The sequence below is a fragment of the Apodemus sylvaticus genome, chromosome 1 (assembly GCF_947179515.1).
Source record: "Apodemus sylvaticus chromosome 1, mApoSyl1.1, whole genome shotgun sequence".
NCBI lineage: Eukaryota > Metazoa > Chordata > Mammalia > Rodentia > Muridae > Apodemus > Apodemus sylvaticus.
In genome coordinates, this window is record NC_067472.1 from 122,711,264 (window position 1) to 122,725,102 (window position 13,839).

General features: G+C 37.3%; 1 protein-coding gene across 1 annotated transcript; it reads left to right on the forward strand.

The window, feature by feature from the left end:
* Positions 1 to 1,977: 1,977 nt before the first annotated feature.
* Positions 1,978 to 2,904, forward strand: LOC127681633 (olfactory receptor 14C36-like). The gene has a single exon (XM_052178113.1). The coding sequence runs from the start codon at positions 1,978 to 1,980 to the stop codon at positions 2,902 to 2,904; it is 927 nt and encodes a 308-aa protein (XP_052034073.1).
* Positions 2,905 to 13,839: the final 10,935 nt, after the last annotated feature.

A 13,839-nucleotide genomic window follows, 5' to 3' on the forward strand; every position in this document is an offset into this window, starting at 1 on the left:
ATATTGTTTTATTGGTTTTATAATTTTATGAAATTTGTTCTTTGTTTTTCTTCTCCAACATTATTACTTAATGGCGGTTGTTTCTTATTATTAACTCTTGTGTAGTGATTAACAAGCTGACTAAAATAATTGTCATACTGTAATCTTCGAGTTGATGTATTTTCCAAGGTGTTTTTTCTTTCTTCATATCACAGACACTAGGTTTCTAAACACTTGCAAGGCAGGTTGTCTATTGATAAAATGTGTGTTCTGTATCTTTTGTACTACAATCAGAAATGTGTTAGGTGATGTATTATTTAATTTAATTTTACATTTTAATTATACTGCTCATTCTATCATAACTCTCAATTAATCTGTGGGCATTTTAGACTATGATCTTGAATGAAAATAAGTCAAATATAGTCTAGGACAGATATGCCAATCAGTTCAATAGATGTTATACTAATAAATCTATTTGGAATACAATTCTTCCTCTCTCAGGATTTGAAAAAATTATTTATTACCCTTTTTTATATAAAATGAATTATTCAAATAATAATTGAATTAGTTAATGTTCCTGAGGTAATGCCACTATTTAACATTTTCTTTAACCTTTGTGAATTTCGTTCTGTTAGAATTTTGAAGTTTCCAAAATAAATTATTCCACACATGTAAGTGTTTCAAGGAAAAGCGAAACTCTCATTATCTCATTATTTGACATTGAGGTGTTACCTTCCTCTGTCTGTTTCATAGCTGTTTTGTTGGATTCTTAAGCTATTTTGTTTCTAATTAATTTTATCACATTTTATACTATTTATAACATAAAATTTTATATTATTAATGTTTTGTACCATCTAGAATCATTAGTGGTTGCCATAAGGATTTGATAAAAAGTATTACTTTATTTCATCAACCTAATGGCAATTTAAAATTAATTTCATTCAGTTTTCACTCTTTACATTAACACCTCTATACTTAATCATAAATTTCAGAATTTAATGTTTTTTTACAATGCATTATTCAGAGAAATTAATAGTAAGTTGAGCCCTGCTAGGAAAACATGTGGGATTCTATATTGTACTTTGACATCAGCTACACTTGACTCAAACTGCTAAGAGCATAAAAGCTATAAAGCATTGTATCATGTTTAGCTATATGTACAAAGTTGTGTTTGTTCCATGATTCAGCTAGCAAAGTAATATTTCAGGGGTCACTACTCATTTATCCAAATAATCAGTTGTAAGAAATTGAAATCATCCTCTATACTATGACTGAATTTCTAGGAAACCCAAGGTTTCTCCAAAAATAGAAAATTCTGCCTCAAGCAAGTGAAGTTAACCCTGCATAGGCTTCCTGGCAGACGGCCTATTCTGAAAGTCTTACACATGCCAAAAACTGAGGGAGAGAATTTCCTCAGCTTTCACTTATATCTTTATCATCTTCATTTCTCTTTCCCAATCTATTTTTTTTATGTCTATGTCTCTTATATTCACTACTTTTCCCCATCCTTTCCCATATGGAGAGACATATGTGTATATATAAAATAATCATACAACATAAGTGCATTTCATATATAAATATATGTATTTTAATAAATATATAAATGGCTCTAAAATCTAAAATCTAAAATGCTAAATATCTTTGGGAATTCCTAATTGATGTCAATAGTTTATCTAGAAGAGGAACTTACCATATTATGTAACTTTATATTAAACAACTTCATGCTTATTAAATAATAGTATTCATGAGACAGCTATTATTATGGAAATTAATTCTCAGTGCTTAACAGCATACCTTACAATTTGACAGTCACATATATATGTATTAATAACTAAGCATAATAAAAAATATATGCAATTCAAAGAAAATTTTTTTCACACATAAAGACCATTTTAGAAAACAAAAACAAAGAGTTTAAAGAGAAATGCTAGTGATCTATCAATTAAGTTATTCTCAGTTGCTGCTTTTGTCTTTCAGATAAACCTGTACTTTCATACTATGGCCAATTCTACCCTGGTGACTGAGTTTCTCCTGGAGGTTTTTGCTGAATCTTGGGAGTTCAGGCTCCCACTCACTGTGCTGTTTATGCTTCTGTTCCTGGGCAGCCTGTTAGGGAATCTTATCATCATCATTGTTACTACAGTTGACCAGACCCTGAACACACCCATGTACTTCTTCCTCAGGAATCTGTCCATCTTAGACATGGGATACGTTTCTGTTACTGTGCCCAATGCTTGTATCAACTCTCTTACTGACCACAGAAATATTTCTGTGTCTGGATGTGCAGCACAAATCTTTTTGGTCTTCTTTTGTGCATGTGTGGAGATTCAGTTTCTCACTGTTATGGCCCAGGACCGCTATGTGGCCATCTGTAAACCTCTCATGTATGCTATGATTATGAACCATCAATTCTGTGTTCAGATGACACTGGCTTCCCTACTTAGCTCTATAGTCCTTGCAAGTGTGCACACTTTCAAAACATTCCAGCTGTCCTTCTGTCACTCTAATGTAGTCCCTCAGTTCTTCTGTGACATACCCTCATTGCTGAGGATTTCTTGCTCTGACACATTTAACAACAAGCTCTTACTTCTTCTGTCTGCCATTGGGCTCAGTGGTAGCTGCTTTACCTTCATTGTCATATCATATGTTCGCATATTATCCACTGTGTTGAAGGTTCCTGTCAAAGGAGAGCGAGGGAAAGCCTTTTCCACCTGTGTCCCTCATATTATTGTGGTATCTGTGTTTCTGAGTTCTGGTGCCTATGTAAATCTAAAGCCTCCAGCCATCTCAAAAATTGTTGAGGATATGACTCTTTCTGTATTTTATACCATTGTTCCTCCATTCTTAAACCCTATTATCTATAGTCTTAGAAACCGACAGATAAAGGAAGCTGTGAAGAAAGTAATATTCAGATTTTTTTCTTAGTTGAATAAAATATAAATACAGACATGCAAATACAAACACATCAAAGCATTTTTAAACCATTTATTGGAGAGAATTTTTTTTTACATTATGTATACTCCTTATAATTTCCCCTCCCTCGAATCATAGCAGTTCCTTGCCCCTCACGTGTCCTCCCAACCTCAGACCCCATCCATGTCCTCACAAATATATATAATAAAAAATTAAAAAATAATTTTAAAGAAAGAAAAAGAAGCAGCCTTGATGCCGAATTATGTGGCAATAATCTCTAATATTATCCTTGACTTTGTTTTCTTTTGGCCATCTACTGCTGGGCATGTGGCCTACCCTTAATTGTAATTGATATACCCAGTGAGTCTCCCTTGCAGGAAACTACATTTACCTTTAAAAGTGCTTATCATTTAGATATTTTTTTTCTGGGTTAGGGATACAGGCAAGTGTCAGCTTTTCATTTCAACTCCAGGACCCCATCTGGTTAGACCCATGTACTCCCATGAATGCTGCATCTGTGTCTAGGCATTCTTGTGGATAGACCATGTTAATTTAGAAAACTTTGTTTTCATAGTGTCCTCCATCACCTCTAGCTCAAATACTACCCCACTTGAAACACTACTCCTGCACCATGCTTGTTGCTCCTTTACTGAGGACAGCATACAATGACAGAGACTGCCTGCAGGAGGCTGGGATGGAGACAGCTCAGGAGCCTGTGGCAGCTCCCTGTAACAACAATGGTATCAGGGACCCTGAAAAATAGGAGACACATCCCTCTAGGGGACCCACCATCTGAAATAAGGGACTGCCTATGTTAGGCCCAGATGGAGACATCTCAGTAGCCCACAGCAGCTCTTTGTTAAAAACAGTTGTTTCCATTTCTCCTAACCTTAGCCCTGAACAATGGCTGTATAGATTTCATTTGTATGTTACTGTTTTTCAGATGGCATTGGTGTGCATACTTATTCTATTATATGTGACTTTCTTACTTCTTTCTCCTTCTGCACTGATGAATTCTGTGAAACTGGATGTTCCTTGATGTATTGATTCTTAAACCATTACAAATTGAGGCATGGTGTACAGCACAGCACAGTCCTAATGGCCCAGGTAAATGCCAAGTGTTCTCATCTTGGAAACAATGCAAAAAGTCCACAATGGTAGTTCCAGATTAATGTTCAACTTGCAAAGAAAGGTTGAAAAATTATTAGAAAATGATATAGAGTCAACATTGGGACCCCAAGAGAGAAATAAACAGTTAAAATTATGAAATAAGTTTTGTGTAACATTTGAGAGTGGTTCCTAGGTGAGCAAGCGTAGAATATGCAAAATTCTTATATTAGTAAAACTAAGTCAAAACGTGGGACTATTTGGAGAGTCATTATGTGCAATGTGAGAAGCAAAAAGCTAGTGGACTACTGAGTTAACTTGTTGACTTGATTCTTTCTGGCCACTGTCTGTGTCTGTAAGCTTTGCCCATGTCATTTATCATTAGAGCTTCACAAGAAAATACAAGTAGCCGGCCTCAAAATTCTGACTTTTTAAGTATAATAATTTAAAGTTAAAATTTAAATAATCATAAATTTACAATTATTGTTTTGGCTATGGAACTTTGAATAGGCAAGCTTGAAATTTGGGAGAATAAAGTTCTTCTGAATTTGATTTGGTAATGATTATATAATGTGTTTTTTTTCTACCTGGTTTTGGAGTGTCAATAAAGGACTGGGTCAAGAGAAAGGCTATAGGAAGAGAGTGAGTAGTGAGCCTGTGAAGAACAAGGGAGAGAAAGAATGCAGATAATATGTGAAGAGCTACAGAAGAGAGAATGTGAAGAGTGGGAGTGAAGAGAGAATTTGATGGGTGAGTGAAGAGAGAATGTGACGTCTGTATGGAGAGTGTCTGTATGAAGTAAAGGAGAGTGCATGTGATGTGTGTGTGAGATATGTGTGAAGAGTATATGTGAGAGTGAAAGGGGATTCCCAGAGGTGTGTATGAGCATGAGAGTTCAAAAAAAGAAAAGTACAGAGGAGGAAAGCAGAGTGTTAAGGAGAATGCTTCAAATTTCTCTCCATTTAACTTGATATTGGCTACTGGTTTGCAGTATATTGCTTTCACTAAGTTTAGGTATGGGCCTTGTATTCCCAATCTCACCAAGACTTTTATTGTGAAGGGATGCTGGATTTGTCAAAAGCCTTTTCAGTATCTAATGAAATGACCATGTTTTTTTTGTTCCTTGAGTTTGTTCATGTAGTGGATTACATTGACAGATTTCCATATATTGAACCATCCCTGCATCACTGGGATGAAGCATACTTGATTGTGGTGAATTATAGCTTCGAGGCATTCTTGGATTCAGCTGGCCTGAATTTTATTCAGTATTTTTTCATCAATGTTCATGAGGGGGATTGGTCTGAAATTCTCCGTCCTTGGTTGGTCTTTGTTTGGTTTAGGTATAAGCTTTATTGGATCTTCAAAGAATGTGTTGGGTATTGGTCCTTGAGTTTCTATTTCATGAAAATGTTTGAAGAATATCAGTATTAACTCTTCTTTGAAGATCTGAAAGAATTCCCTGCTAAACTCATCTGGCCCTGGGTTGTTGTTTTTTTTTTTTTTTTTTTTTTCGATATATTTTTTATTTACATTTCAAATGATTTCCCCTTTTCTAGCCCCCCCCACTCCCCGAAAGTCCCATAAGCCCAACTCTCTCCCCCTGACCTCCCACCCACCTCTTCCCACTTTCCCGTTCTTGTTTTGCCGAATAATGCTTCACTGGGTCTTTCCAGAACAAGGAGCCACACTTCCTTTCTTCTTGTAGCTCATTTGATGTGTGGATTATGTTTTGGGTATTCCAGTTTTCTAGGTTAATATCCACTTATTAGTGAGTGCATACCATGATTCACCTTTTGAGTCAGGGTTACCTCACATAGTATGATGTTCTCTAGCTCCATCCATTTGCCTAAGAATTTCATGAATTCATTGTTTCTAATGGCTGAATAGTACTCCATTGCGTAGATATACCACATTTTTTGCATCCACTCTACTGTTGAGGGATACCTGGGTTCTTTCCAGCATCTGGCAATTATAAATAGGGCTGCTATGAACATAGTAGAGCATGCATCCTTATTACATGCTGGGGAATCCTCTGGGTATATGCCCAGGAGTAGTATAGCAGGATCTTCTGGAAGTGAGGTGCCCAGTTTTCGGAGGAATCGCCAGACTGATTTCCAGAGTGGTTGTACCAATTTGCAACCCCACCAGCAGTGGAGGAGGGTTCCTCTTTCTCCACACCTTCTCCAACACCTGCTGTCTCCTGAATTTTTAATCTTAGCCATTCTGACTGGTGTAAGGTGAAATCTTAGGGTTGTTTTGATTTGCATTTCCCTAATGACTAATGAAGTTGAGCATTTTTTAAGATGCTTCTCACCATCCGAAGTTCTTCAGGTGAGAATTCTTTGTTTAACTCTGTACCCCATTTTTATTGGGTTGTTTGGTTTTCTGGAGTCTAACTTCTTGAGTTCTTTATATATATTGGATATTAGCCCTCTATCTGATGTAGGATTGGTGAAGATCTTTTCCCAATTTGTTGGTTACCGATTTGTCCTCTTGATGGTGTCCTTTGCCTTACTGAAACTTTGTAATTTTATGATGTCCTATTTGTCAATTCTTGCTCTTAGAGCATACGCTATTGGTGTTCTGTTCAGAAACTTTCTCCCTGTACCGATGTCCTCAAGGGTCTTCCCCGGTTTCTTTTCTATTAGCTTCAGAGTGTCTGGCTTTATGTGGAGGTCCTTGATCCATTTGGATTTGAGCTTAGTACAAAGAGACAAGGATGGAGCAATTCGCATTCTTCTGCATGCTGACCTCCAGTTGAACCAGCACCATTTGTTGAAAAGGCTATCTTTTTTCCATTGGGTGTTTTCAGCCCCTTTGTCAAGGATCAAGTGGCCATAGGTGTGTGGGTTCATTTCTGGATTTTGAATCCTGTTCCATTGATCCTCCAGCCTGTCACTGTACCAATACCATGCAGTTTTTAACACTATTGCTCTGTAGTATTGCTTGAGGTCAGGGATACTGATTCCCCCAGATTTTCTTTTGTTGCTGAGAATAGTTTTAGCTATCCTGGGTTTTTTTTTTTTTTTTTGATATTCCAGATGAATTTGAGAAGTGCTCTTTCTAACTCTGTGAAGAATTGAGTTGGGATTTTGATGGGTATTGCATTGAATCTGTATATTGCTTTTGGCAAAATGGCCATTTTAACTATATTGATTCTACCGATCCATGAGCATGGGGGGTTTTCCCATTTTTTGAGGTCTTCTTCCATTTCCTTCTTCAGAGTCTTGAAGTTCTTGTCATACAGATCTTTCACATGTTTGGTAAGAGAAACCCCAAGATACTTTATACTGTTTGTGGCTATTGTGAAGGGGGTCATTTCCCTAATTTCTTTCTCAGCCTGCTTATCCTTTGAGTATAGGAAGGCCACTGATTTGCTTGAGTTGATTTTATAACCTGCCACTTTGCTGAAGTTGTTTATCAGCTGTAGGAGTTCTCTAGTGGAGTTTTTTGGGTCACTTAGGTAGACCATCATGTCATCTGCAACTAATGATAGTTTGACTTCTTCCTTTCCAATTTATATACCTTTGACATCCTTATGTTGTCAAATTGCCTGAGCTAGTACCTCAAGTACAATATTGAAAAGATAAGGAGAAAGGGGTCAGCCCTGTCTAGTCCCTGATTTTAGTGAGATTGCTTCAAGTTTCTCTCCATTAAGTTTGATGCTGGCTACCGGTTTGCTGTATATTGCTTTTATTATGTTTAGGTATGGGCCTTGAATTCCTGTTCTTTCTAAGACTTTAAGCATGAAAGGATGCTGAATTTTGTCAAATGCTTTTTCAGCATCCAATGAAATGACCATGTGTTTTTTTTTCTTTGAGTTTGTTTATGTAGTGGATTGTATTGATGGATTTCCGTATATTGAACCAACCCTGCATTCACGGGATAAAGCCTACTTGATCATGGTGGAAGATCGTTTTGATGTGTTCTTGGATTCGGTTGGCAAGAATTTTGTTGAGTATTTTTGCATCGATGTTCATAAGAGAAATTGGCCTGAAGTTCTCTTTCTTTGTTGGATCTTTGTTTGGTTTTGGTATCAGCGTAATTGTGGCTTCGTAGAAGGAATTGGGTAGCGTTCCTTCTGTATCTATTTTGTGGAATAGTTTGAAGAGTATTGGTGTTAACTCTTCTTTGAAGGTCTGATAGAATTCTGCACTGAAACCATCTGGTCCTGTGCTTTTTTTGGTTGGAAGATTTTTATGACTCCTTCTATTTCTTTAGGCATCATGGGACTGTTTAGATGATCTATTTGGTTCTGATTGAATTTTGGTATTTGGTATCTGTCAAGGAAATTGTCCATTTCCTCCAGATTCTCCAGTTGTGTTGAGTACAGGCTCTTGTAGTAGGATCTGATGATTTTTTGGATTTCCTCTGTTTCCGTTGTTATATCTCCCTTTTCATTTCTAAGTTTGTTAATTTGGATACTTTCTCTGTTCCCTTTGGTCAGTCTGGATAAGGGTTTATCTATCTTGTTGATTTTCTCAAAGAACCAGCTCCTGGTTTTGTTGATTCTTTGTATGGTTCTCTTTGTTTCTACTTGGTTGATTTCGGCCTTTAGTTTGATGATTTCTTGTCTTCTACTCCTCCTGGGTGAAAAAGCTTCTTTTTGTTCCAGGGCTTTCAGGTGTGTCATTAAGCTGGAAATGTATGCTTTCTCCATTTTGTTTTGGAGGCACTCAGGGCTATGAGTTTTCCTCTTAGCACTGGTTTCATTGTGTCCCATAGATTTGGGTATGTTGTGTCTTCATTTTCATTGTGTTCTAAAAAGTCTTTAATTTCTTTCTTTATTTCTTCCTTGACCAAGTATCATTGAGTAGAATATTGTTCAGTTTCCACATGTATGTTGGTTTTCTGTTGATTTTGTTGCTATCCATAGTGATCTGATAGGAGGCACGGGATTATTTCGATCTTCTTATATTTGTTGAGGTCTGTCTTGTGAACAATTATGTGGTCGATTTGGGAGAAGGTACCATGAGATGCTGAGAAAAAGGTATATTCTTTTGCTTTAGGATAGAATGTTCTATATATATCTGTTAAATCTAATTAGTCCAAAGCTTCAAAGAGTTTCATTGTGTCCCTGTATAGTTTCTGTTTTCCTGATCGGTCCATTGAGGAAAGTGCAGTGTTGAAGTCACCCACAATTATTGTGTTAGGTGCAATGTGTGCTTTGAGCTTTAATAAAGTTTCTTTTACTAAAGAGGTTGCCCTTGCATTTGGAGCATAGATGTTCAGGATTGAGAGTTCTTCTTGTTGTCAAATTTTTCCTTTGACCAGCAAGAAGTGTCCCTCAGAGTCTCTTTTGATGACTTCGGGTTGAAAGTCAATTTTATCTGATATTAAAATAGCTACTCCAGCTTGTTTCCTGAGACCATTTGCTTGTAAAATTGTCTTCCAGCCTTTTACTCTAAGGTAGTGTTTGTCTTTGACCCTTAGGTGTGTTTCCTGTAAGCAGCAAAATGTAGGGTCCTGTTTACGTATCCAGTCAGTTAGTCTATGTCTTTTTATTGGGGCATTGAGTCCATTGATGTTAAGAGATATTAAGGAATAGTGATTGCTACTACCTGTCATTTTTGACATTATTTTTTAAATTTGATTGGTTAACTTCTTTGGGGTTTGATGAAAGGTTACTATCTTGCTTTTTCCAGGGTGAATTTTCCCTCCTTGTATTGGTGTTTTCCTCCTATTATCCTTTGTAGGGCTGGGTTTGTGGATAGATATTGGGTAAACTTGGTTTTGTCATGGAATATCTTAGTTTCTCCATCTATGGTGATTGAGAGTTTTGCTGGATATAGTAGTTTTGGCTGGCATTTGTGTTCTCTTAGAGTCTGCATGAGATCTGCCCAGGATCTTCTAGCCTTCATAGTCTCAGGTGAAAAGTCTGCTGTGATTCTGATAGGTCTTCCTTTATATGTTACTTGGCCTTTTTCTCTTTCTTTCTTTGCTTATACATTTGGTGTTTTGATTATTATGTGACGGGAAGTATTTATGTTCTGGTCCAGTCTGTTTGGAGTTCTGTAGGCTTCTTGTATATTCATGGGCATCTCTCTTTTAGGTTAGGGAAGTTTTCTTCCATAATTTTATTGTAGATATTTGCTGGCCCTTTAAGTTGTAAATCTTCACTCTCATCTATGCCTATAATCCTTAGGTTTGGTCTTCTCATTGTGTCCTGGATCTCCTGGATATTTTGGGTTACAAGATTTTTGCATTTTGCATTTTCTTTAACTGTTGAGTCCATGGTTTCTATGGTGTCTTCAGCATCTGAGATTCTTTCTTCTATCTCTTGAATTCTGTTGTTGATATTTGCATCTATGTCCACTGATTTCTTCCCAAGGCTTTCTATCTCCAAAGTTGTCTCCTTTTGAGTTTTCTTAGTTGTTTCTACTTCTGATTTTAGATCCTGGGTGGTTTTGCTTAGCTCCTTCACTTGCTTGTTTGTGCTTTCCTGTAATTCTTTAAGAGATTTTTGTGTTTCCTCTTTCATGACCTCAGCCTATTGACCAAAGTTCTCCTGTATTTCTTTAAGTGTTTTTTGCATTTCCTCATTATTGGCTTTTGTATTCTCCTGGATTTCTTTCAATGAATTTTGTGTTTCCCTTGCAAGGGCTTCTAACTTTTGATCCATTTTCTCCTGAATTTCTTTAAGTATGTCCTTCATGTGTTCCTTTACCAGCATCATGACCAGTGATTTTAAATCCAAATCTTGTTTTACTGGTTTGATGGGGTATCCAGAACATGCTGGTAAAGGAGAATTGGGTTCAGATGTTGCCATATTGCCTTGATTTCTGTTAGTGACGTTCCTGCGTTTGCCTTTCGCCATCTAGTTCTCACTGGTGTTAGTTGGTCTTGTCAATGCTGGACTCACCAGTGCAAGCTGCCCCTTCCCAGGTGGCCTCTGGTACACTGCTTACCTCCTGCACTGCCTGGAGACAGGGTGCTGTTGCCCAGGCTGTTCAGATCCCGAAGCAGACACCTGAAGGCTCCCCCTGGGGCCTGCTGGATTCACCAGAGCACACCTACTTCTCCCAGCTGGCCACCCAGAAGCCCCTCTTGCCTCTTGTAGGACCTGGAGATGTGGTGTTGCTGCCCAGGCTGATCTGGGTCCGGAAGCAGAGAGGTCTGAGGGTTCCCACCAGAGGCCTCAGGACTGGAACCTAAACTCCATGCCACAGGAGCAAGCTGTGCTGTGAGTTCCCAGACTGCCTCTGGGTGCACACCAGGTCTCCAGCACTTCCTGGAGACCGAGTGCTGTGGCCCAAGCTGTTCAGATCCCAAAGCAGGCACCTGAAGGCTCCTGCTGGGGCCCGCTGGATTCCCCAGAGCACATCCTATTTTTTTTTTTTTTAGATGGGAGACTATTAACAACTGCTTCTATTTTCTCAGGACTTATGGGACTATTTAGATGGTTAATCTGATCCTATTTTAATGTTGGCACCAGGTATGTATCTAGAAAGTTGACCATTTCATTCAGGTTTTCAAACTTGGCTGAATATAAACTCTTGTATTAGGATCTTATGATTTTTTTTAAATTTACACAGGTTCTGTTGTTATGTCTACCTTTTAATTTCTGATTTTATTAATTTGGATACTGTCTCTGTGACCTCTTGTTAGTCTGGCTAAGGGTTTATCTATCTTGTTGTTTTATTTCAAAGAACCAGCTCCTTGTTTTGTTGATTCTTTGTATAGTTCTTTTTGTTTCAACTTGGTTGATTTCGGCCCTAACTTTGATTATTTCCTGCTTATACTCCTCGTGGGGGTATTTGCTTCCTTTTGTTATAGAGCTTTCAAGTGTGCTGCCAAGCTAGTAGTTTAAGCTCTCTCCATTCTCTTTTTGGAGTCACTCAGAGCTATGAGTTATCCTCTTAGCACTGCTTTCATTGTGTCTCAAAGTTTTGGTATGATGTGTCTTCATTTTTTTAAATTCTAAAAGTCTTTAATTTCTTTCTTTATTTCTTCTTTGACCAAGCTATCCTTGAGAAGAGCATTGTTCAAAGTCCATGTATATGTGTCTTTTCCATTGCTTTTGTTTGAGCTTAAGACCAGCCTTAGGCCGTCATGATCTGATTAGGTACATGGAATAATTTCAATATTTCTGTATCTGTTGGGGCCTGTTTTGTGATCAATTATATGCTCAATTTTGGAGAAGGTACTATGAGGTGCTGAGAAGAAGGTATATTCTTTTGCTTTAGGGTGCAATGTTTTATAAATATCTGTTAGATCCATTTGGTCCATAAGTTCAGTTAGTTTCACTGTATCTCTGTTTAGTTTCTGATTTCATGATTTGTCCATTGTTGAGAGTGGGGTGTTGAAGTTTCCCACTATTATTGTGTTGGGTGCAATGTGTGCTTCGAGCTTTATTAAAATTTCTTTTATGAATGTGGGTGCCCTTGCATTTGGAGCACAGATGTTCACAATTAAAAGTTCTTTTTGGTGGATTTTTCCTTTGACCAGTGTGAAGTGTCCCTCCTTATCTCTTTTGACAACTTTTGGTTGAAAGTCAATTTTATCAGATATAAGAATGTCCACTCCAGCTTGTTTCTTGGGAGCATTTACTTGGGAAAATTGTTTTCCAACCTTCGACTCTTAAACAGTGACTGCCTTTGTCACTGACGTGGGTTTCTTGTATGCAGCAAAACGTTGGGTCTTCTTTATGTATCCAGTCTGTTAGTCTATATCTTTTTATAGGAGAATTGAAACCATTGATATTAAGAGATATTAAGAAAATGTGTTTGTTGCTTACTGTTATCTACTTAGTTAAGGGTGAAATTCTGCTTGTGTGGCTATCTACTATTAGAAAGATTACTTTATTGATTTTTCTACAGTCTGGTTTCCTACCTTGTGTTGATATTTTCTACCCATTATCCTTTGTAGAGCTGGATTTGTGAAAAAGTATTGTGTAAATTTGCTTTTGTCATGGAATGTCTTGTTTTCTCAGTCTATGGTAATTGAAAGTTTTGCTGGGTATTGTAGTCTGGGCTGACATTTATGTTCTCTTAGTGTCTGTATGACATCTGCCCAGAATCTTCTGGCTTTCATAGTCTCTGGTGATCCATCTTGCATCTATTTTATTATTCAGGGTTATCTTAGCTATCCTGACTTTGCTTGGGTTATAGTTTGTGTGGGGAGTATGGTTGTGTTTCCATATTAAGCTGAAAATTGTTCTCTAAAAATGTGTGAAGAGTTTCATTGGAATTGTTATGAGAATTTCACCACAGATAGCTTTTGGTAGGATTGCCATTTCTACTGTATTAATTCTACCAATCTATAAGATTGAGAGATCTTTCCAGCATTTGATATGTTCTTCACTTTTTTTCATCAACTTCTTAATGATTTGGCATATAAGGTGTGTTAGTATTCTCTTGCTGTTAAGGGACTCCATGACTACTAAAACTCTTATAAATGATAGCACTTAATTTGAGATTACTTACATCTTCAGAGATTTAGTATATTATCATCATAGTGGAGAACACAGCAGCAGCCCAGTAGACTTGGTGCTAGAGAAGTAGTTGAGAGTTCTACATTCAGTTCTGTTGGCATCAGGAAGAGAAGAGGCACTGGGATTGTCTTGGACTTTTGAAACATCATTTCATTTACAGTGGCACACTTCCTTAGACAATGACAGACTTACTCAACCAAGGACAAATGTCCAAATCCTTCTCAAGTAGTACCATACCCTTATGACTTAGTATTCAAATATATTAGTTTATCAAGGATGTTTTATTCAAACCACAAAACAAATCTTTCACTTGGATGCCTAGAATTACTCTGAGATATTTTATATAATTTGAGGATACTGTGAAGATGGGTTCTTGGTTTGTTTCTCAGTCTGTTTGCTGTTTTTAT

Excerpts from the sequence above, each read along its gene's own strand:
- LOC127681633 (XM_052178113.1), top strand. The coding sequence starts at position 1,978 with ATGGCCAATTCTACCCTGGTGACTGAGTTTCTCCTGGAGGTTTTTGCT.